Source organism: Pungitius pungitius, chromosome 1 (assembly GCF_949316345.1).
Source record: "Pungitius pungitius chromosome 1, fPunPun2.1, whole genome shotgun sequence".
NCBI classification, from domain to species: Eukaryota; Metazoa; Chordata; class Actinopteri; order Perciformes; family Gasterosteidae; genus Pungitius; species Pungitius pungitius.
This window is the reverse complement of record NC_084900.1, coordinates 4,111,164-4,134,226: the sequence shown is the minus strand read 5'-3', so window position 1 is coordinate 4,134,226 and position 23,063 is coordinate 4,111,164. Positions and strand designations below refer to the sequence as shown.

The window sequence follows — 23,063 nt, the reverse complement described above, 5'->3', positions numbered from 1 at the left end:
CCACGTAATGTCAGTTGCGCAAAATCCATAATTTCCTGAACGAATGACATCATCGTTTCGACGGACTTGGTTTCAGGGTAGCAGTCGTTTTCGTTTTGCTGCTGGCTGGAGGCTTTTATTTTGACAGCGTGAATTTCACCCGGAAAATACAATGACACATGAGTCGATTGTAGTCAAAGGTCCAGAAGTAGACTTTGACTTTTTAGAAAATCCTCCTCTGTCCGATCTCACTTTCAATACTGCATAAACCGCAAGGTGAGATAATGCGAAACAATCACATTTGTGTGATTGTTTCAACGCTAGTTGGTTATGCAACAAAGCCCCCGTCGTTAAACTTACTAATTTTGTTTCGTTGGCCTTTAATACCAATCAGGTGTTCTAGCGTTGCTGCAGCATCTTGATGTATTTACAGGTGTATTCGTTGTTGAAGTTGAATTGTCTACTTCCATCTCAAAGCACTTACCGTCAGCTTCTGACCCACTACCGTCAGGTGACCTCTGCCCTAGAAACACTGATGCAGTATGAATAATATCCGTGAATGTTCTGTGTTCACAGGGGATGTTGAGCAGTGTTTTCAGGTGCCTTGGAACCAATCCTGTTGTTGGCCGAAGAAGTATGTCTCAAAGTAGCCTGGCAGGAAAGGTGGCCATAATCACCGCCTCCACAGATGGGTATGAATCACTTTATGAATTCCTCCTTTGTCTGTGCTCTCCAAAAATACACAGAAAACCATTAAGAAAATAGCGTTTGAAATACTTGTATTATGTCCCCATCATCCCCTTATATAAACTCTACTTAGCTGTGATCATATGAAGAAAGGCTGGGCAAAGACTTTTCTGTGCGAGACGGCCAAAAATGGTCCTAAATTGTAGAACGGAATGGTGTTGATGGTGCTGTTATTGACCCGCTTCCTAAAAACAGAACTGTAACTGCAACACTCCAGGTCAGGAAAAGGCCTGGGCCAAGTGACGCATCAGCTACTACAAATGATGTACCCATCCGTTGCTTAAAAACGATTACACATAGACCGCGAAAAAAGTAACTAGACGTTTAGTTTTAACATTTGAATAACAGTGGTGGGGTTTTTCCTGTGCTTTGGACACAAAATGATGCTTAAATGGTGCGATGGAACACGTCATGTGCTGCTGGAAGCATCACTACGGGGAAATAGGATTTATGCATTCATCACGTATGCGTTTCTTACTCAAAGGATCGATCTTTAGAATGCTCTAAAACGAGTGTCCCGTCCTCCCCAGGATCGGTCTGGCTGCGGCCCAGGCTCTGGGGAAGCGAGGAGCCCACGTGGTGGTGAGCAGCCGGCGGCAGGCCAACGTGGACAAGGCCGTGGCGCTGCTGCAGAGCCGCAGCATCCAAGTGACGGGCACCACCTGCAACGTCGGCAAGGCGGAGGACCGAGAGAAACTGCTCCAAACGGTGGGTCTGCGTGGCCGATCACCACGAGGAGGGGTGGGGGGGGATTCATGTGACTTACGGCGTTAACAGTGTCACTGGGTGTTTTCCGGGGTGGGGGCGGGGCCCAGACCCTGGATCGGTGCGGCGGCGTTGACATCCTGGTATCCAACGCAGCGGTCAACCCTTTCTTCGGAAACATCATGGACTCCACACAGGACGTCTGGGACAAGGTACGTCCCGCGTGGACCGAGCCGGTTATGACGAATTGGTTGAATAAAACCCAATTTGTCTTCCTCCGTTTGTGGGACCCATCCTGTGTAGATCCTGTCTGTAAATGTGACCTCAGCCTTCCTCATGACTAAGCTGGTGGTGCCTCACATGGCGAAGAGGGGGTGAGTGAGTGACTAAAACGCAATCCAGACTACACGCAGCTCCATCACAGATGCTCTGCGTTTCTCTCCATTCAGAGGCGGGAATGTGGTGTTTGTGTCGTCTGTGGCCGGATACCAACCCATGCAGGTGAGTAAGCGCGTTCAGATCGATTGGGGGAGGGGCGGGGGGTGCTGTGCACGCGTTAAGGGAGGACGCCTGCGTCTCCCGTCTCCTGCAGGCTTTAGGTCCCTACAGCGTGAGCAAGACCGCTCTGCTGGGGCTGACCCGCGCTCTGGCCCCCGAGCTGGCCCGGGAGAACATCCGAGTGAACTGCGTGGCGCCGGGGGTCATCAAGACCCGCTTCAGCTCCGCGGTGAGGAGCACAAAGAAACACACAGATCCTGCATTTACAAAGGGGGAGGGGGTGTTTTTATTTGTTAAAAGTTAAAACATCTGTGTAACACATTGTGTCGTTGCAGTTATGGGGAAATGAAGACGTCGTGGAGGAGTTTAAAAAGCAGCTCAGCATCAAAAGGTACAACTCATGGCCACAAGCGTCGCACGGAACCAAAAAGCACCCCGATATCACATCTCATCACACTTTGCCCCCGAAATGTCAGAATCGGAGAGCCAGAGGAGGTGGGGGGCGTCATCGCCTTCCTGTGCTCCGAGGAGGCTTCCTACATCACCGGAGAGACCGTCACCGTGACCGGAGGGATCGGCTGCCGACTCTGATTCGACTCGACCGGTCGGCTCCGCGCCGCCCGAAACACGCGAATCCACCTCCATCAGGAAGCAGCACGTTCATTTAAAAAAGTCCACGTGACCGGGTGACATTCGCTTTCTAAATAAACGTAAAAGGTTTTTGAACCTTTCAGCCACACCCTCATCGTTATGTCTGAATACTCCCATCACCAAGAGAAAGTAAAGATGAAAGCTCTCGGGGGGTGGGGGGTGGGGGGGGGGTGGTGGAGTCCGGCTTCCTCATCGGCTTTTGCCTCCGTCCGACCTCAGGTCCCGCCGCGTCATGCCGGGCTTCCAGAACTCCCTCAGAGTGGGAACGTACGTGCCGTGTCTGGTCTTGTGGTAGCGCTTCGTGAACAGCTGAGGGCGGGAGAGTCAGGAGGACATCAAACTCAAATGAACGTGACCCCCCCCCCCCACCCTCCCCACCTCGTGAACATACGTACCCGGACTTTGAAGTTCTTAGTCGCCTCGTCCTCGGAGTCGGCTACGTAGTCGTCGGAGCCGACCAGGAGGCCCGACGTCACTGAGCACACAAAAGACACCACGGTTATAAGTGGTTGGGTTGTTTTTTTTGTTTTAAAACAAAAAAAAAAAGGTTTTTACGAATCTCTAAGTTTGGGGGAAGACGTGATTTGTTCGATCACCTGTGTGACGCCGCCGCGGAGAGGGAGCGCTGCTCATGCTTGGCGACACAGGGAGGTTTCTGCCAAGGAGAAACGGACAATTAAACCACAAAGTCAAAGTAATTTCTTCAGTAATTCAGTTTTAATGGCTGGTGAATAGCACGGGACAGGAAATCCTGTTTTTCTATAAAGTCTTGAAATGCAGTAGAATCATTAATTAGATTCTCTTTAGAAATATATTTAAAATCACTGAGAATATCTGACACAGAAAAACCAAATGAAACCGGAAACGTTGCACCAAATCAGTTGTTTTATTGTATTTAAACAACTACACGTTAACTTTTTTGCTTTTTTTAATACAGTAAAATGTCCCAAGTAACCAAAGTACCAAACCAAAGACCCTCGAGGCAGAGAACAAAACCCGAAACGCGTCACATGATTTAACGGGTTTTTTTCGAAGGCGCTTGCTTTGCTTCTTGCGCCCCCCCCCACCACATCGCTTACTCTTTATCGTCCAGCTCCGGCGGCCCGCTGTCGCTCTGCGCCGCGCCTTTGACCGGCGACTGCCGCCGCCGCCTCGTCGGAGCGGGCCTTTTCGAGGCGCATCCCGCCGTGGCGGCGGCAGCGGCGTTGGCGCGGGTCATTTTATCGACCTTGACGCTGGGTTGGCTCGTCAGGCAGGAGACAAAGACGGAGCAGAGGGTCGGGTCGTCGGGGAGGTGCAGCGTCCGGACGCCCAGACGTCTCATGCAGCCCTCCAGGTGCCGCCGCTCGCTCTCGCCCCGATCCGCTGCGTTTCTCAAACCCGTGCTTACACTCTCTATGCATAACTCTTCTTCTTCCTCCTCCTCCTCCTCCTCCTCCTCAGATTGACTTTCTCCTTCGTCAGGCTGCTTGCGCTTCGCTCCACTGCTTCTTTTTGGGGCCGTTTTGAGGTGTTGCTCCCCCCCCTCCACTCGTCTCTCTTTGACCCCGGTGTATTTCAAGTTCTTATTGGGGTTCAGGTGCTCGTTTGTCGCAGCCGTTTTCCTCATCATAACTGGCACGTCTTCGTTGGACATGAGTCCGATGACGGGTGTGATGAACGGCGTCTTGTCTCCTCTCTGTGCGCCATCGGACGGGTCCGCTCGAGACCTTTTGGCTCCCGTTGATGGATTTGAAGGTATTCTTCCAGAGGGGGGGAGAGAAAGCGAAGCTAGGATGGAGTCTCCCATGTTTGGAGGGAGCGATGCTGTAAAAAAAAAAAAAAAAAAAACGTGGACAATGAGAACTATTAGTGCTGCACAGTGATTCCAGCTGAGGGGCTCAGGAGGGCCGTAAATCTACCTGCAGCCTCCAGGTGGCCCAGACAGGTTTGATGCTGAAGCAGGACCCTCAGGAGCTGCGGTTGGGTGGCCGCCCGCGCACACTCCTCCAGGACAGGGGGGGCTTCACTGAGCCACGACACCGTCTGCCCACAAAAGATTAATGTATGAACAGCTTTTCGTCTTCAGGCGACTACCAGCTACAGCCAAAGCAAAAATACACGTCTTTCATCCACTGCAGCTACATATTATTGATTTGAAATGTTCTTGCAGGCTGGGGGGGGGGGGGGGGGGGTTTGAGCACCAACTACCTGAGCGAGGCTGGGAACCGGAAGTAACTGATCGAGTCGAATCAAAAACTCCCACAGGAGCTTCTCCAGCTCCTGGTCAAACCTTTGACCGTAATCCAGAGGGAAGTCCTCCTGTCGGAAGAGAGGAGAACAAGGGTTGGCCTTTTACATTCCTACATTCCTACGTGCCTCAACAGAGAAATGATCACAACACACACTGACATCGGCTCTTTTGCTGAATGATTGCAAACAAACACTAGAGGAGGGACTCGCCTTGAAGAAGCGCTGTCTCTCCGTCGGGTCGTTGAGCAGAACGTCAACGAGTGAGAGAAAACTTTCCACTGTTTTTGGGATCTTCATGTTCCTCTTCTAGGAGCAAAACAAGCAAAAGTTAAGTCTATTCCATACAAAAAACGAAACATCCAAAGTTGAACTTTGTTGCAAGTTCGGATCAAATATTGTCCATTTAAAGTTAAGGTTTCCGAAAGTGTCCGACCGCTTTGATTCAACAATACGTTTACTTCTCTAATCGCCTCCGAGTTTCACCGACCGCGGTGGCATTCTTTGGAGGTGCCGATGAACATTACATTCGATTTACCATTGCAGAAGCAGAGGAGGTTGACATGGCAGCAGGAGCGCGCATCCTCTTCAGGTGTGGCCCGATGGCCTTCTCCTCCGGCCGACTACTGCACAGCTCCAAGATCAGCTGAAAAGAAGGGAGCGGTTGACGAACTAGGCATAGGATGCAGATTTAATATTTTTTTAAAAGCCCACCATGTGCATCTCGAAAAGGACAATAACACAATGGGACAGAGTGAGAAGAGTCACGTGGGAGGCTCACCCGTCCCCTCAGCCCCAGCGCCAGTTTGGCCTGGTGTCTCAGGGTGAGCAGACCCGGGACGGTCTCGCAGGCCGAGGTCACGACTTCCTCCACCACCCCGTACTGCATCACGTCCCTCTTCTTCATCACTTTCCAGAGGGCCGCCGACACCAGGCGCACGGGCGGGGCCAGGAGCGTGAGTGCGGCGAAGGGAAGGCTCCCGTCTGTGCACGAGACGAAGCATGGTGCAAAAAAACAAACAAAAACACAACACATCAGACACCCATGGCAGGGGTTTCAAAAAATAATAATTCTGTTTTACTGTCATTTCAATGGGAGAAGGAGAACATTTCCTCTCCTTCTGGTGCATCACTCCACGGACACCACAACCCTAAATAAACATAACCGACATCACCTCTTTCGGTGTAAACCAAGTGTTTCACACCCTGCACTCAGAGGAGGGTCCATGCTTACCGTTTTCTTCGGGCTTTCTATCAGCCATATTCACTGGGGCAGAAAAGTCGGTGGAGTTTTACAGGCTGACCTCAATTTAAACGGTAGAGTAGCAACACATGACGCCACAGGTGAACTCCGAGCGGGCAAAGTTGGCAGCGAAAAGCAGCTGACAATCTGTTTACTCTGTGTTGTGTATCGTTTGTTATTGTTTAGTCCACCAGAAACAAAGCACCGCCAAAAGTTCTGCTTCTCAACCTCCCGCCTTCCTTAGACTTTATCGATTTCCTCGGATTACCATTTGTCTGCCCCGAGTGGGCGGTGCTTCACGCTCGTAGAACCAAAACAAACCTCGGAGAGGGAAACCCCGCTCGCGCGTGCAACGGTGGAACTTAAACGAAGCGCACCCATTACATTTTACCGGACATGACGCAGCAGCGCATCCGGCAGCCGATGATTCACCTTAGTTTTGCCTTTTAACGTTACATTTAATGGATTTTACCCGTTAATATGTTTTAATAGTAAAACATATTAGAAACTACATTTGTAGATGGAAGGATGTGAACAATACCATAGTATGGAAGAATTAAAAGATAATTGTCTTAGTACAGGCCAAAAGAAGAAAAAAAACATTAAAGAAGCAAACTATTATTCAAACTGATTGTTATAGATATTAAGAATAAATCAGAGGTATCGGTGTGAACGTTATACACATACATTAAACTCCATGCGATAGTATGTTACACAAAGAGGACTGAAATAACGAATATAAGGAATTCCTATTAAAACTGTTTATCTTTGTAAAATGTTCCTATGCAATCAGACCTTTGGGATTTTTTTCAACTCTCAAATATCAATATTTGTATCAACTACCTAGCACGCGTCGGGCTGTAGAGGTATTAACTCTTGTCAGGTGATGATAGGATGTCCCAAACACACACACAGACACACACACGGGCTCGATGAACTTTGCCCTGTGCTTTTCTCTATCAGAGTCATCGACAGATTCGGGGCAAAGTCCGGCTGCTGGGCCAAACACAAATAGTACAGACATTATCGCTAGTTGTTACACCAACTCGACTTATCACAAAACAAGGCTGCGAGACGACGAGAAACCAAGACACTGACGAGGATGGACACGACGTCTTCATTTATCAAGTAAGTGGACCATTAGTGGTTATTCTATTTATCGGCTTAATGAGCCTTCTGCTTGGCCAACAATCCATGTATTTTGGACGTCCCAAACATAACGAAGTTATATTTTATAGTTTTATATTATATGTAGTGCATTTAAGTGTTGTCTCGTTGTTTTTGGGCTACTTTTCTGTCTGTCATTTCCTCAGATCCGTCACCAAGCGAGTGTGGTCTCCACCGCAGCGTCCCTTCAGAGTCTGTCGTCATGACAGGGAGACCAGGAAGGGCATCACAGCCGGGACCCTGGAGGAGCTGAAAGAGAGGGTGAGAAAAAAAAACACAAACAAACAGAATCAGAGTAAGGCTGTATGATGGGGGGGAAAAAAAAAACAAAGTTTGAAACATGGTCTCAAATCCTTGATGGCGTCAAATATGCGATCAGGGCCAAAAGATAAGCTAAGGGAGTATTGGTTTAATGTGTAACCTGCTGAATTAAATGGTTTGACACAGCTTCAGATTTCTATGAGAATAAATACTGTAAACATTTTCTATTTAACTGGGTTCCCCACCAAAATAGCGTTGTCATACACAACAGAAAAGTGACCGTGTATGAGGTTGAAGCGTTGCGTGAATCCGCGCTGTAGGTGTGCCAGGCTCTGCTGCTGTCCCTGTCTGCGGCGTCTCTGTCCCTGGCCTGCGAGGAGGACGGCACGGAGGTGGACTCCGACGAGTTCCTCATGACCCTGCCCGACAACACCACGCTCATGGCCCTGGAGCCTGGACAGACGTGGAGACCACAGCCGGTGCGTCCCAGCAAACGTTACGCCGCCCCATGTTGTCACACATTTCTTTCTCCGTTTCGAACTCGGCATCAGGAACACCGTCTCTGATCCACCAGGGTGCGGTCGTGTCCAAATCTCATGAGCTCAGCAAGCCTCGCACCGGGAGAGACATCGCTCGCGTCACCTTTGACCTTTACAGGATGAGCCCGAAGGATGTTTTCGGCTCCCTGAACGTGAAGGCCACCTTCCAAGGCCTCTACTCTGTGAGCGCCAACTTTGAATGTCTGGGGCCCAAGAAAATCCTCAGGTAAGTCAGAGAGAAGATGGCGTGGGTCGTTAATAAAACATATTATGATATTTAAATATGAGAAAAGATTGTTGATGCTGAAACTATTTGTATACTATTGGGTAGTTAGGTCAAATGGTTCCCCATCTTTGGGGCCCTTAGAGATTAATTTACTAAACAAATGAGATGATTTTGCCTCATACGAGGGTTCTAAATGACGGAGTAGTAGTTTGACATGAAGTGTGACTTTTTTTTTTTTTTTTTTTCAGAGAAGCCCTGCGCGTGACCTCCGCCCTCCTGCACGCCGCCGGCCACCTGCTTCTCACTTCGGCCTCCATGATCCGCCGCATCATTGAAGGCGCTGAGCTTTGGCAGCCGCAGAGGACCGAGTACACAGCCAGCTGGAACTAACACAGCCGAGAGAGAGAGAGAGAGAGAGCGAGAGAGAGAGAGAGCTATTCAATTGAAACATCGGGTCCGATTGTTTAGTCTGGATTAGATTTTACATCGTATTCCCTTCAGAGCATCTCATTGGGAAACTATTGTTTAGTGTGGATGACCTTTAAAGAGGCATGACCCTCTGCCAAAGGAATATCTGTGGTCATATAGACTTATCTCTGTGGAAGATTTATGATGCACTTCAGGTTATAAACAGAATGTAACCGACAAAATGAATGTCAGTAACAGCAGAGGAATTGTTGCTTAATGACATGAAAATGTGCGTCATATGTTTTGATGTTTGTGCAATACATAATACTCGAATATACTTGAATTGTGCTTTATTTTTGTTAATTTGGTGAAGATAACGTGCACCATCTGCTCTGAAATCTAATAACAAAAAGCAGTTTGTCATTTTGATCCAAAACGTCGCTGTCTTTTTTGAAAAAGGAAATTAGTTTAATTGTTTGAGTTTCTTGATGTTTCCATGTAACTTAATACAAGTAGAGTTGTGCTTGAACAATGACCGTGTTTTGCTTGAATGAAAATGAAAACATCCCCACTCAAAGGGACTCGTCCGTGTGAAATTGCATCCACGTTGCAAATTGGTAGCGTCTCTAAAGATGCTACATGTTAAGAAAAAAACAAAAAAAAAAACAGCAGAAGAACATAAAAGGCAACTTCTTGAGACTGTGTCTCAATTTTTGCACGGCCCCATCAAACGTCCGCCTGTAAGTTTAAAACGTCCAGCCTTAGACGAAACGCGCTCCCTTTCAGAGGGGCATTAGGCCCGCGGGCTGCTGCGCCGTTTTCTCCTTCGGAGACACCGGCCTGCTCTGCTCCTCGCCGCAGCTCCCTCGGGGCTGAACCTTCTCCAGCGACCTCAGGTGCTGCTGGTCCCTGATGGTGGCCAGCGCCCGGGCGTACTGCTCGCCGCTCAGCCAGCGCGGGTGGAATTTCTTGACGTAGTAGCGCATGTCGCCGAACCACTGGACCAGCGCGTAGCGCGGCACCTCGATGGCCTCCGACAGGCGGTTGTAGTCCTCCACGTTGGGATACTGGCACTGCGCGAACGCCGCCTGCATCATCTCCAACTGGGCCTGCGACCTGGCCCTTAAGCGGACGCGGCCGGGGAGCGCGACTCCCTCCCCGTCGAGGTCGAGGTCGGTCTGCGCCTCCGTTTTCAGCGGCCCTCGGTGGACGCAGGGGACGGGGGGCGCAGGGGAGGCCCGGGTTTGACAGCTGGCATCCAGCAGGTCGTTGGGCGCCTCCAGGCTGCGGCGGGGAGGCCACGGCTGGACGGGCGCTAGTCTTTGGCCTGATTTGGCCTTCCTCTTTTTGCCCAAATGTGTCGTCTCCACATTAGCTCCTTCACTTCTTGTTTCTTCCCCCTCCGCTCTCCCCCCAACACCGTCTCCCCCGTGCTTCACTCTCTTCTTTCCCATTTCGTCGGGTACAGTCATTCTTTTGAGCTTCTTCTTCTTCTTCTTCGGTTGCTCCGGCTGCATTTCCTTATCTAATCCCCCGTTTTCTCCCATCACTCCACCCGGACCCGACGCCAACTTCTTCCGCACAGCGGGGATGTCTTCAGGGTCCCAGCTGATGCCGTAGCGGAGCCTCTGTGCCATGAACCACACCTTCACCTGGTCCGGGTGCAGAGAGCAGTGCTGCGCCAGTGCGGCGGCCCGTTCCCGTGTCAGGTAGGGAAAGTGGTCGAAGGCCTCGCTCAGCTTGTCCGCACCGTCCAGCTGCAGGTTTATCTGGTCCGAGGACACCCATATGATCCTCTGGCTGTCAGAGACCAGGGGGAGACACACCACGCTGCTCTGGTTCACAGTGAAGGGCCTTGCGGTGGCGTTCACTTCTGACGAGGTCTTTCCAGGAGAGTTGTGCGTGTCCTGTCCGAGCTGGAGGAGTCCTCCATCCGCTTTTTGACTCATCTTTCATACGGGTTGGGGTGAGCCCTGCAAATAGCAGACAAGCGGAGCGTAAGAATTGACAAAAAGCTGAAAGGTTGTCACCTGGAAGCACATTTTTGAAACATAACAGCATATACTGTGAGAAGATACACATTTACTACCTGTCACACATTTCTCTATGATGGACGGATATCCTTTAAATATTTCTGGTGGCATTTTTTAAATGCCATGCAAATCAGCAAAGATGACTATGTTTAAATAAAAACATTTGCATACGCTACAATAAAAGCTCCATATTTTCCACATGTACACAAAAACACCCGTTTAATCGAGTGTTATTGTGTTTGTTATTCATTGTTAGTCCATACTCAGATCAGCCATTAAAGTTAAAAGTTGTCTACTCAAAATGTTACTTAAAATGATACATATCATAAGAAAAATATAGTATTCAATCAATCATTTCAAAAAGTCTTAGTATTTACGTTTATGCAAGTGGAACGTATATGTACAAGTTTAATATTTAATGTACCACATTTGTTTAGCCATCAGGTGTTTTGCTATCAGTGAACAATGAAGCTCACTTCAGAACTGAAATCCAGAAAGATAAAAGTATAGCGGGGATATAAAAAAATAGGATATTAACTCCTTTAATTAATGCAGTGAAAGGAAAAGGTGATATATAACATCAAATAACACTAAAGGAATAACTAACCCGTAATTGGGGTAAAACATTGATAACAAGTAAGATTACAATACCACGCGCATATTTACCTGTCATCGATTCCAATGATTGATCGAGTTGATTATCTGTTTGTTAGCATTAGCCGCATCGCTAGCTAGTTTGGTTAGCTAGCCTCCGTTAGCTTGTTGACAACATCATGCTAACGCTAGCTGTGATGATACGGAACATTTAGCTACTTTCGATTTAGGTTTAATGTTCATGGTGGCCTCAAGAAGACATTGATAATATCATTAAAGTCACATAACGAATGGCTTTAGTTCCCAACGTACCTTTCGGAGCAGAAATAATTCCCGTTTGACTGTTTTTCTGCTGATCTGGTTTAGTTCATTGAAGCACTGGATCCAGATGACTTAACGCCGCTTACAGTTAAACCTGCTCTAACGCTCTCAATTTGATTAAATACGGTGTACATACAAGTTGAATAACGCGTGACGTAACTACGGATCGAATTTAATCAATGCGCCGTTGGTATCAATTAGGAGCACCTGGCTCCATCGATCCTACATCCGCGGGTACCTCAACAAGGTTATGTTCATTTCTTTTATTGACTGTATTTGACAGAGCGATGCTTTCCACTCTTCCTGTTCATTTCAAAGGCTGTTAAATGTATTATAAAATATATATATATAAACAATGATATGGTTAAACCATGTATATGTGTCTCTACCTGCAGTGTTTTATTGAATGAAAGATTGTGTCTTTTTAACAATCCGTTAATGCACTTTGTCTGCTACAAATATTTAGTGGCGCTCATTAAATTGTTGTGTTGCGTTTTGAAAAGTTACACAATGAATCCCCACACCCATGGCTGATGGGTGTCAAATCAACCAAAATGCAATCTTTACAGTTCAAAAGAACTCATCTACAAATTGTTCTCATTTATGAAACTAACTAATTTAGAATGGGCCCCAGGAATGATCTCAACCTGGACGTGTTCACCACACTGGACACTATAGCTGTTCCTTCAACATCTGGGCCTATCACATTGCCTTCACCGGGCATCACCCCCCCCCCCCCCCAAGGATGCAAGCCTCCAAGTGGTTACCTCACAGTGAAGCACACAGAAACAGACAAAACAAGGGTTAGGGAAGGGGAAACAACCCTCAGTCAGCATTCTTCTCCTTTCTCTGGTCTCCATGTCTACAGTGAAGAGTCACTGATTCTTCTTCACACAAGGAGGACGCAGGAGTTAAAGGATCACATCTTGTGTCTGTGGAACACTTAGTTCTTTGCTTTACTGAATCAGTTTCATTACATCAAGAATGATACAAGATATCAGTGATTTATGTTTTAACATAATACATAATTATGATTTAACATAAAGTCGTGTACAGAAGATGTCAAAGTCAGTCTCCCTGTAATAAATAACAAAAGGATCAGTAAGTAATGAGTACATTTCACCTGAAGGAGGCGCCACTCTCTCTCTCTCTCTCTCTCTCTCTCTATATATACAGTATATATCTATATATAGATATATATACATAGTTCCAGTCAAAGAGGCCATTTGAAGAGGCACCATCTGTTATTTAGAACTTTACGTTGGAGAATGATGTGAGTCCGTTGATGTTGACGTTAAATGTTGAGTGTTTAATCTGCATCCAACCTCTGTTGTCATCCATTATGGAAATGCTTTACAACATTAAGGTACAGCAGTTAATACACAGCCACAAAACACTCCCACAAGTAAAAGTCCTGCATTGAAAAGGTGCCTCACAGATGCAGTAGAACATGTCGTGCTGATGCTGGTGGTCCCTGTGGACTAAAGTGGAAACAAAGATTGGAAAAGTGGAAAACAAAGATTATTCATGTCTGACTTAGTTGGCAGTTACAATGTTAAAGCTATTAAGCATCCCAAATATTCAATCTTGTTGAAGGAATTAAAATGTGCATTGGGGTCATTACAGGAAACTCTCCTCAATGACTTTTTTTCTGCATGTTAAATTAGACAGTGGGGTCATTCAGAATAAATGTGGAAGGTAACAAAGTCACTGATATAGACGCTGCTAAAAGCATAGTGAAGGAAAAATAAGTTTGATTCATTCAAAGGTTAATGAAAATTTAAAAATACACAAGATTAAGGATTCAGTTCGAGGGGCACTCCCTCTCCCCGCTCGATGAGACGCCGCTCTCACGTTCCTCCAGCTCCGAGGCGCTGGACGTGGTGAGCGTCGGGGCAGCGGAGGTTGACGTCGAGTAGAACCCGCGTACGGCATTGTACTCGTCTCTAGCTGAGGCTAAGCGACATGGCTACGTGAGTACGCCGGCCGCGGAGGCCATGTTTCCCCCGCGGCCGTGTCGCTGAGGACACCGGTGCTGCCCACCAAGCCTTCGAGGACTACCTCGGCTCTGGTGGGCAAGGCTTACTCGGCGGCGGGGCAGGCGGCCTCCTGCCTGCATACGATGCCGCTTATCCAGGCGTATCGGGCAGAGCTGCTGGCCGACGTGGCCGAGGGTGACGGAGCTAACTCCGGAGGCAGTTTGTGAGCTGAGGCACACGGCTGACCTCGCGTTGAGGGCCACGAAGGGGACGTCAGCCGCTCCATGGGAGCCCTGGTGGCTACGGAGCGGCACCTTTGGCTGAGCCACTCTAGCCTCGAGGAGAAGGACAAAGCCTTCCTCCTTGATGCCCCTCTTTCCCCCGGCAACCCTTTTCGGAGGTGCCATTGGGGCCGTTGCGGATAAACTCCACGCGGAGAGGTGGCAGGCAGAGGCGCTCGATTCCTTCCTTCCCCGACGGCCGGGGCCGCTCGAGGGGCCGGAGACCCTGAGAAGCTTTTGGGGTGAGTGGCGAGCCCTAACCTAGTGGGACTGGTTTCCCTCGGTCAAAGTGGGACTGGTTTCCCTTAGTACGTAGTGGGACTGGTTTCCCTCGGGCCGTAGTGGGACTGGTTTCCCTTAGTACCTAGTGGGACTGGTTTCCCTCGGGCCGTAGTGGGACTGGTTTCCCTTAGTACCTAGTGGGACTGGTTTCCCTCGGGCCGTAGTGGGACTGGTTTCCCTTAGTACCTAGTGGGACTGGTTTCCCTCGGGCCGTAGTCGGGCTGGTTTCCCTCGGGCCGTAGTGGGGCTGGTTTCCCTTGGTATGTAGTCGCGGCAGGTCCAGCCATCCTGGAAAACCTGAAGGTGTTTCTGCACGTAAGGAACAACGCACCAGTGCAGCATAGAGATGAAATTCGTTGTCAGGATTAAGACTGTCGTCTGAAACCAAATCACCGGATGTCCGTGTGTAACTAAACGTTTAACTTGAACCTGCTGCCTAAAGACATCTGTCATATCCCTTTTACATGTCATTTATGTTTTAAGTTAAAATATTTCACCAATTGCACCACAGAGACCATTGTGAGAGGCCCTTCTGGTAATTACGCATGTTAGGGAGGCCTGTCCCACCACTTAATTAAGAAATGAGTATATTTCAAACCATATTACGTGTGCATATTTTTATCTCCTCAGAATGTCTCTGGGTGGACTTGAACCACCAACCTTTCAGCCAACAGCTGAACGCACTGACCAATTGCGCCACAGAGACCGATGTGAGAGGACCTACATCGTGGGACTGGTTTCCCTTTGTCATAGAATGACTGGTTTCATAGTCATAGTGGGATGGTTTCCCTTAGTCATAGTGGGACTGGTTTCCCTCGGCCGAAGTGGGGCTGGTTTCCCTCGGCCGTAGTGGGATGGTTTCCCTTAGTCATAGTGGGACTGGTTTCCCTCGGCCGAAGTGGGGCTGGTTTCCCTTGGCCGTAGTGGGACTGGTTTCCCTCAGTCATAGAATGACTGGTTCCCCTCAGTCATAGTGGGATGGTTTCCCTTAGTCATAGTGGGACTGGTTTCCCTCGGCCGTAGTGGGACTGGTTCCCCTCAGTCATAGTGGGATGGTTTCCCTTAGTCATAGTGGGACTGGTTTCCCTCGGCCGAAGTGGGGCTGGTTTCCCTCGGCCGTAGTGGGACTGGTTTCCCTCAGTCATAGAATGACTGGTTCCCCTCAGTCATAGTGGGATGGTTTCCCTTAGTCCTAGTGGGACTGGTTTCCCTCGGCCGTAGTGGGGCTGGTTTGCCTCGGCCGTAGTGGGACTGGTTTCCCTCAGTCATAGAATGACTGGTTTGCCTCGGCCGTAGTGGGACTGGTTTCCCTCAGTCATAGTGGGACTGGTTTCCCTCAGCCGTAGTGGGACTGGTTTCCCTCAGTCAAAGAATGACTGGTTTCCCTTAGTCATACACTGAAAAAAAAGGATTTTTTGGTGTAGTAATATTTATTAGGTTAACTGTCATAATTTTTACTTTCTAATTGTAAGTATCAGTGAGAACTGGAATTATTCAAGTAAAACTATATATGTCATTCAAGTAATAAATAAACTGTGTGGGATGAGTACGTTTTATTATGTATTTTCAAGTAATATTCAAAGGTTTCATAGTCATTGCACATGAACTTAGAAATGCCAAGTAAGTTTAACTAGTGTTGGTGTTTGGAATCCGCGCATGCGCCTTGTGATGCGCATACAGGAAGCATGCGCTCCGTTTTCCGGCAAAACACAAGAAGACGACAACGACGGTCAGGTTTAATGGAGGCAGGAGCACCTAAATTATCTTGAAGGTAAGTAATTCAGGGTTTTTCCTGCATATGTAACGAAGTTAAAATATAATATGATCCCACTTGCCATTATCACACATCACGTATCACTGTAGCTTAATTTTACCATGGTCACTAAACGCAACTTACTTGTGGACTTGGGTCGTGCGCCGGGTGTACAGCAGTCAGACCTTGCTGTCCCCTTGGTAAGTGCACAAGTTATGAGCTCCACCATCGTTTTCATTAATTATCTTAATTGTATACAAAACGAGTGGTTTATTTTGTTATGAAACGTATAGCTCCCAAACGGTCGAGCACCTCCTTTTAATTTAACCGTTACCGTGAATAAGCTAAAGTCCCAATAAGTCGCTGTGTTCCTTTTAACCTACAGCAGTTCAGAGTAATGACCGCAGAAGACCAACAAATGTAGATCCAGGATATAAAAGTTTTGTATGAATTTGGATGTTGCTTCTATTGACAACATGTATAGATTAGTGAATTCATATGGTATCTTCTGTCTGTTAAAACAGCGACACGTTGAAGCGAGACGGGAGGCTATTATTCGCGCCCTGATGGAATTCCTGGGGGAGTCTTCAGGTGAACTCAAGGACTACAAGGTAAATTGAAACATTTTCAGATCACAAAGTTCACTTGAGTACATTATATTGAATGCTTATTCACTTCCCCTTTAAATACAACTTGCTTGAACCATCAAAACATTTTTTTTTAAATGGAGCCTTTTTTGGTCCCTTTGAACAAATTATTTTTTCCCCAAATATTCTCCAAATTTGATTTTCAAAAATGGTTCATATATATATATATATATATTTTTTTTTAACAAGCAGAAATGTAATATATATGGGAGCCCATTTCCTCCAATGGAAAAAATTGAAATGAAATCCCCATGGAAATAATAATGATCAAAAGTCCCAATACTTATTAAGAAATTATTTTTGGCTCACTTTGTGGTTTGCAACTTTTTATTTTACATGCACATCTGTATTATTCAGTGTTACCAAAGTTCAGGACTCACTAGAGTTGTGCATAAGGTCCATAAGGCCTGATTTACTACAGGTTGGTGTAAAAGCGAGTGCTAACTTAAGCTGTTATCGGTACTGTGGAAGAAGAATATTTTCAGAATCAGAAAAATGTATTTCAAACTGAATTTTCACGAGACACTGAATTCTGCTTGAATTCACATATTTTACAGGATATCAGCAGAGAAGAAGCTCAAGAGGACCAGGCTTAGCAAGTCCTGAGGATCTGTGTCTTCCACACAAGTGAAGAAGATGACGGTGCATCCAAAACTGATGTGTTGATTGTTATTGAAGGGACTGAGGTACTTGACAAATGTGGAAGTGTTGCAAAGGCCTGTCTCCTGCTCATGGTCATCATATATGCCATGAACCTGTGTTATCCCCCAAAAACGCCTAACCCTTTTTAGTTTCAAGATATTCTGCACAGACGTTTAGAACCTCAGGGCAAAACACTGTTCTTTAAGATCAAACGTTTTAATGTTAAACCAATAATAAGCATGTATTTTAAGATGCACTGAAGGTTCCTGAAGCATGTCAAATGTTTTTGTTGAGAGTTCAAGGTTAAAAAGCCTATCCAAAAGATAGGCTACATATTCTCTATCCAAACAGTTCCTGAATGTTTCCTTGTGCCTTTTACCAAGCTACCTCAAACCCATTTTAGCCACTCTAAGATGAAATTTCTGTCATCTACTCACCCCGATGCCGATAAGATTGAAGTGTTGTCGAACATTCGTGCTCTTCTGGGAGTTTGGAACACTGATGGGTTTGCTGGAAGTTAGTAGTTAAGTTTGTGTGCAGTGTTGGAAATTGTTTGATTAAAAATTGTTTTTCACTTGAAAATAAATGGGTTTTTAAATTCAACAGTTGCCTCATTTTTTTTGAAGCCATTGTTTCAATAAACAAAAACATTAAGAACAAATTTAGCAAATTTACACTGCAGAAGAATTATGTATAATGTTGTGTAAATGTTACTTAAATATAGTCCATAAATAAAAGTTAGAAAAAGTATTTAGAAATTACCTTGAAACGCCATTGGTTTTAGGTGAGATTTTTCAGTTCGAAGCTCTCAAGAGTTTAAGTAAAACTTACAAAGAATGGGAGAGTAAAACTCAATAACCATATTAATAAACAACAGTAAATTACTTGAGTTTTGCTAGTAAAATAAACTTGAGATCTGCAAGTAAAGTTTACTTGATGATTGCCCTTGTAGAATTTACTTACAATTGTAAGTGCAAAAACTTTCCTAAGTTTTCTCAAGTAAATATCACTTAACATTTTTTTCAGTGTAGTGGGATATGTATATTTTTACAAACATATATTTATGTGTATGTACATGTATGTATATGTATATGTATTTATATGTATGTATTTGTGTCTGTGTATGTATATATATTTTATATGTATGGGATGGTTTCCTTTAGTCATAGTAGGATATATAAATTTTTACAACCATATATTTATGTGTATGTACATGTATGTATATGTATATGTATTTATATGTATATGTATGTATATATGATATATCTGTGTATCTATATGTGTGTGTGTTTATGTATATATATTTATATAGATATTTGTGTCTGTGTATGTATATATATTTTATGTGTATACGTATATTTACTTTATTTATTATTTATACTATGTATTTCATTTATATATTTTTGTACATACATGTATGTTTATCTATTTATTTATCATATATTTGTGTATATATATATATATATATATATATATATATGTTTGTGTCTGTTGTGTGTAAATATATTTTTATATATATACATGTGTATATATACATGTTTGTGTGTTGTGTGTATATATATATTTATATATATACATTTGTGTCTGTGTATGTATATATATTATATATGTATACGTTTATCTACTCTATTACTTCTTCATGTGCTGGATTTCATGTTTTGCACATGTATACTTTGCACTTTAAGCAGTTTGCCCTTTAAAGACCCATAAAAGTTATTAGGTTAAAGTGTGAAACGATATAGTGGAATTGAAGAATCCCCAAAATCGAATACACGATTAGCAAAATGGCGAGCTGCCAGTCCTTGGGGGCCTTTGGTTCTACGGAAAGTCTTTCGATGTGTTTCTGCAACGATTCGACCATGAATTCGTCCAGAAGAGGGTCCTGTAAAGTCAACATTGACCCGACGCCCCATCGACTTGGATAGTCATTTTTCAGATCTTTACAAACAGCTTTATACACTTTGGGGAGAGATTTCGGCGAGGGTTGAAAATCCTTTCGGATTTTGAGGCCCTCGATCACCCAGTTAATGATCCTTTCTGAGTGCTTGCTGTAGACCTCTGGCGTTTTAGTGAAGTCAGCGCCATGTTTGTCAAATATTTTGACTACAAGCACGGTGACAAAGAAGATGAACTTCTTGCGATTTCTGACCAGAGTATCCGACATTGTTGATCGGTTGTGTTCTGTAGAAATGTCTGATAATTAATCACTTAATCCCTCTGTTCTATCGATAAGTGAAATGTATTGTCCTTTGATCACTCACCTCTGCCTGTTGAGAACCGTTGGCCCCTTCTGGAATGATCAAGATCAATGACGCATGACATCAGGGCCGTTTCCACAGCAACCGTTTAAGCCAGTGGCGTCACGTTCTCTGACGTATGTAAACAGTCGGTGGACTCGTGAAACGTCATCAGTCGCAGCCCGAGTACTGTTCCAATTGTAAAGTCCGCATCTGGCCGAGAACGGTCATAATTCCCGTAGTTAACGGACCGTCAGACCCTCCAGCACCGGGCGGTCAGCCTCATCTCAGCCCGCAGTGAGAAGCCTGTTTTCGGGGAGTCTTCTGTGAAATGCTCCGCTGGTTTTCACGTCGCCGTAGCGGTTATACATGAGATATAACTATACTCTATACTAACTGGGCTGAGTCTTCATAACTTTTAATACGGTTACTGATGCTGTTCACCGGTAACGTTACGTCTGTTGTAGTGCAGAGTTTAGATTCATAACTTCATATTCAAGTTTAACTTTAACGTCTTCTCTGTGTCCGCAGAGTGCAGCTTGATATTGTATCATTGTGCATTCAAACTAACGATGTTTTAATTAAAGGACATGAGGAGACCATCATTGAGACTCTAAACCGGAAGCAGGACTTCAAAGAAGCTCTGAAGCCCTGAATTGTAATATTGGTACATTTAAAAAAATCCACAGATGACTTATTGTATATTTCTTTATTAGATATTTAATGTCTGGTCAGCTGCGTGCATATGCTTATATACGTTGTTGGGATTTTCAATCCCCCCGAGTTGGTTGACGAGAAGAATCCGACACGTCAAGTTAAAAAGTTAACATTTATCTACACACGTATCAGCAAGCGATCCATCCAAGAGTCTGCCTGCTGCCCGACTCCGACCCCTCTTTATAATCTAAAATCTATAAATAAAAAATGTTTGGCAACAATGTTTTTCATAGTCAGTTTTGTATTCGTTTTTAACATCCAAGTTATACCATACAACACCATAAAAGAGTTCACATTAGAATTACATTACATGTCATTTAGCTGACGCTTTTATCCAAAGCGACTTACAATAAGTGCATTTCCACATAGAGATACAAACTCAGAAGAAGAAGTAACAAGAAAGTACAATTTTCATCAAATAAGCAGTATGAACTCCAGGGGAGAGTTGTATTTCATCCCACATGGGATGAATATTTTAACTCCCACGAGTGTTCAGGTTTAACTCCATAAAAGAGTTAAAAAATCAACTCCCGGAAAAGATTTAGTTTAACTTTTTTCTGGAGTACATTATGGTCTCACATGTACACTCCAATGTAGTTGAGTCAAACTCCCAGGGTTTATTCCAAAGGCCACATTCTAGCCAACATCCACTATATCCACATCGTACATATATGTAAATACTTAACAGCTTTTAGACTTTTTACATTTTTTCAGCTTTTCAAAACACATTGGAAAAAATTATTAAATTGACTCAGTCGTAGTGGGACTTGTTTCCCTTAAATAAATAAACACACGTTTATTTATTTAAGTCTTTTTTTATCCTCCATATTTGACAGGCTTTAATGTCGAAATGCTATGTCAGAATGTCCTGGTTATCAGTGAGTGACACCTTGAGGCTGTCTACTATCAGCCTGAGGTGGAGTTATTATGTAACTATTGATATAGGCTGGCTGGACCACAGTTGACAACTGAACGTGCCAACGACCACTTTTCGCACTCGGCGCCACTCCTAAATTCAGTCATTATTTGCGGATTGAACCAAACAGAACCCAGGAAGATCGTTGCGACAAAAACGACTGATTTCACAAGAACAATCCAATCAGGACTTCCTGCCTCTGAAAACATGTCTGACAAGGACATACCAGAGGACCAGCGAGTCATCCTGTGCGACATGTGCACTGAGGACAGGAAACCGGCACGGAAGACCTGCATGAAGTGTGAGATCTCCATGTGCGTCCAGCACCTCCAGGCCCACCTGACAACGCCCGTGTTCCTGCAGACGCACCCTCTGACCGAGCCGATGGCTTTGTGTGGGTCCACTAAGTGCCCCCAACACGGGAAACTCCTGGAGTACTACTGCTTGGATGACCTGACCTGCGTGTGCGTCTCCTGCGCCATTGAGGACCGGCACCGCATGCACAACCTGAAGACCTTCTCCATGGCCCACAGAGAGCTCAAGGAGAAGCTTGATGCCGAGCAGCAGGCCTTACAAGCGGTGGAAAGCGGCGTGGAGAACGTGGGTCTGGAAGAGTGGGAGAAGGGCGAGAGAGAGGAGGTGGTGCGCTCCGGCGTGCGCCTCGTCGAGGCCGTGACGCTCCTGCGAGATGCCGCCCTGACGGCTGTCCAGAGCTCAGTGTCTGCCCGCATGCAGTCGATCAAAATCAGCAGGAGCAGCATGCAGGCAGCCCAGAAGGAGGAGGACACCTTCAGATTCCTGCAGATGTATTCCCAGGTGTTCCGGGACGTGGAGAAGGCCAAGGCCGTGGATCTGCGGAGGGGGTTGGAGCCCGGCAGCGAGCGGGACAAACTGCTTCAGGAGATGAGGCAGAACGGAGAAAAAATGGTGAAGCAAGCGGGCGACTTTTGGGGCTCGCTGTTGACTCTGGTTGACCCGGAGGACCAGCATGAGGTCCCCGCCGCTGGGTCGGACCTGACCTTTCACCCACAGACTTTGGGCCCTGGCATGTCACTGTCCAAAGACAAAAGGAAGGCTTTCTACAGTAGTTGGTTGGGGCCGTGTTCTGCCACTCTTCTAATCCGTAGCACCCAGGAGGCTCCTGAACCTCAAAGCTGGACGGTGGGTCTTTCCCCAGACTCGAACTGGAGCGTCGGCTTATGTGACAAAGCCCAAACGCACAACTTGAGGAACGGACCTGTCTACGGTCTGTGCTGCGAAGGCAACCGGCTGAGCGCTCTCGCTACCGCGTGGGAGGAGGGTCGCGATCCAGTCAACCTTTCAGAAGGTCCTTTTTTAAGGCATCAACATTCCAGGGGCACACCACGCGGGGTTTACTCCACACCGATCACACAACACAAGTTTTTCTCCACTCCGAACACACAACACAGGGTTTCCTCCACGCCGATCACACATCAGGGTGGTCCACGACCTGAGGTGGTGGAGGTGGTTTGGCACTTTGGGTCTTCCTCGCTGTCCTTCTTCAGCAGAAGAGGACAGCGCCAGAGGGACAAAATAATCACAATCAAGATGGACGCCAACAAATGGGACCTGGCCCCTTTTGTTCAGATAACAAATGACCCAATTACCCACACGCAGAAAACAGCGTTCATATTTGGGATGTCCCGCAGTACCTTTGGTGGAGTATCGATGGGTTATGCACAGACCACAGAGGTGGTTTGTGAACTTCACTAACGGGTGGAACAAATCCAAGAAACACATGGCCAGAATTATCGTCCGTGTTTACGTCTCTTGAAAGTAGTATAAATGTCATTGACTATTAATACATTTGCTGACAATTCAATGAGTAGTTTTTCGAGCAAAGAAATCCGTAATGAACCAATGATGTGCTTTTTAGTTGACAAAATGTACTTAGTGCAACCTTTTTTAACCTTCTTAAATTTATTCTGCTGGTGTTGAAGTGAGTGTGTTCACACTGTGAATGATCCGATCAATAATAATAAATAAA

At 45.9% G+C, this 23,063-nt stretch overlaps 5 protein-coding genes and 1 long non-coding RNA gene across 8 annotated transcripts; 4 read left to right on the top strand and 2 right to left on the bottom strand.

Moving 5' to 3' along the window:
- The first annotated feature begins 120 nt into the window (after positions 1-120).
- dhrs4 (dehydrogenase/reductase (SDR family) member 4) lies at positions 121-2,544 on the top strand. The gene is made up of 9 exons (XM_037478123.2): positions 121-255; positions 556-671; positions 1,257-1,434; positions 1,542-1,643; positions 1,735-1,805; positions 1,881-1,932; positions 2,024-2,158; positions 2,265-2,320; positions 2,406-2,544. Exons 2-9 carry the CDS (start codon positions 559-561, stop codon positions 2,518-2,520), a joined length of 822 nt encoding a protein of 273 aa, XP_037334020.2. The 5' UTR covers positions 121-255; positions 556-558; the 3' UTR covers positions 2,521-2,544.
- On the bottom strand, positions 2,187-6,897 carry tinf2 (TERF1 (TRF1)-interacting nuclear factor 2). 3 transcript variants are annotated; one of them, XM_037478119.2, is made up of 10 exons: positions 6,044-6,897; positions 5,591-5,793; positions 5,348-5,455; positions 5,023-5,118; positions 4,771-4,881; positions 4,482-4,605; positions 3,660-4,386; positions 3,177-3,235; positions 2,976-3,055; positions 2,187-2,889 (listed from the first exon to the last, which is right to left on the bottom strand). In XM_037478119.2, exons 1-10 carry the CDS (start codon positions 6,069-6,071, stop codon positions 2,770-2,772), a joined length of 1,656 nt encoding a protein of 551 aa, XP_037334016.2. In that variant the 5' UTR covers positions 6,072-6,897; the 3' UTR covers positions 2,187-2,769. The 3 variants fall into 3 exon arrangements, with proteins under 3 accessions (XP_037334016.2, XP_037334015.2, XP_037334014.2); XM_037478118.2 differs by lacking the exon at positions 6,044-6,897 and having other exon boundaries at positions 5,023-5,115; positions 5,591-6,027; XM_037478117.2 differs by lacking the exon at positions 6,044-6,897 and having other exon boundaries at positions 5,591-6,025.
- Positions 6,898-7,028: 131 nt separating this feature from the next.
- On the top strand, positions 7,029-8,666 carry cideb (cell death inducing DFFA like effector b). Its single transcript, XM_037478124.2, has 5 exons — positions 7,029-7,180; positions 7,366-7,480; positions 7,801-7,959; positions 8,055-8,245; positions 8,494-8,666. Exons 1-5 carry the CDS (start codon positions 7,155-7,157, stop codon positions 8,633-8,635), a joined length of 633 nt encoding a protein of 210 aa, XP_037334021.2. The 5' UTR covers positions 7,029-7,154; the 3' UTR covers positions 8,636-8,666.
- A 655-nt stretch (positions 8,667-9,321) lies between these two features.
- Positions 9,322-11,965, bottom strand: homezb (homeobox and leucine zipper encoding b). Its single transcript, XM_037478121.2, has 2 exons — positions 11,593-11,965; positions 9,322-10,626 (listed from the first exon to the last, which is right to left on the bottom strand). The coding sequence occupies exon 2, from the start codon at positions 10,600-10,602 to the stop codon at positions 9,436-9,438; it is 1,167 nt and encodes a 388-aa protein (XP_037334018.2). The 5' UTR covers positions 10,603-10,626; positions 11,593-11,965; the 3' UTR covers positions 9,322-9,435.
- A 3,576-nt stretch (positions 11,966-15,541) lies between these two features.
- Positions 15,542-18,191, top strand: LOC119221919 (uncharacterized). Its single transcript, XR_009955869.1, has 3 exons — positions 15,542-15,914; positions 16,421-16,507; positions 17,101-18,191. It is a non-coding gene; the product is annotated as an uncharacterized LOC119221919 (long non-coding RNA).
- Positions 18,192-21,105: 2,914 nt separating this feature from the next.
- Positions 21,106-22,969, top strand: si:dkey-183c6.9 (tripartite motif-containing protein 16). The gene has a single exon (XM_062560831.1). The coding sequence runs from the start codon at positions 21,263-21,265 to the stop codon at positions 22,787-22,789; it is 1,527 nt and encodes a 508-aa protein (XP_062416815.1). The 5' UTR covers positions 21,106-21,262; the 3' UTR covers positions 22,790-22,969.
- The last annotated feature ends 94 nt before the right edge of the window (positions 22,970-23,063 follow it).

Bases quoted from the DNA above. Each gene is read 5' to 3' on its own strand.
- tinf2 (XM_037478117.2), bottom strand. From the start codon at position 5,845: ATGTGTTGTGTTTTTGTTTGTTTTTTTGCACCATGCTTCGTCTCGTGC. The intron at 5,456-5,590 runs GTGAGCCTCCCA...CCTTCTTTTCAG, and splicing joins CGCTGGGGCTGAGGGGACGG to CTGATCTTGGAGCTGTGCAG. The intron at 3,056-3,176 runs GTGATCGAACAA...TTGTGTGCTCAG, and splicing joins TCCGCGGCGGCGTCACACAG to TGACGTCGGGCCTCCTGGTC.
- cideb (XM_037478124.2), top strand. From the start codon at position 7,155: ATGGACACGACGTCTTCATTTATCAA. The intron at 7,181-7,365 runs GTAAGTGGACCA...TCATTTCCTCAG, and splicing joins ACGACGTCTTCATTTATCAA to ATCCGTCACCAAGCGAGTGT. The intron at 8,246-8,493 runs GTAAGTCAGAGA...TTTTTTTTTCAG, and splicing joins GGGCCCAAGAAAATCCTCAG to AGAAGCCCTGCGCGTGACCT.
- homezb (XM_037478121.2), bottom strand. From the start codon at position 10,602: ATGAGTCAAAAAGCGGATGGAGGACTCCTCCAGCTCGGACAGGACACG.
- dhrs4 (XM_037478123.2), top strand. From the start codon at position 559: ATGTTGAGCAGTGTTTTCAGGTGCCTTGGAACCAATCCTGTTGTTGGC. The intron at 1,644-1,734 runs GTACGTCCCGCG...CATCCTGTGTAG, and splicing joins CACAGGACGTCTGGGACAAG to ATCCTGTCTGTAAATGTGAC. The intron at 2,159-2,264 runs GTGAGGAGCACA...GTGTCGTTGCAG, and splicing joins AGACCCGCTTCAGCTCCGCG to TTATGGGGAAATGAAGACGT.
- si:dkey-183c6.9 (XM_062560831.1), top strand. From the start codon at position 21,263: ATGTCTGACAAGGACATACCAGAGGACCAGCGAGTCATCCTGTGCGAC.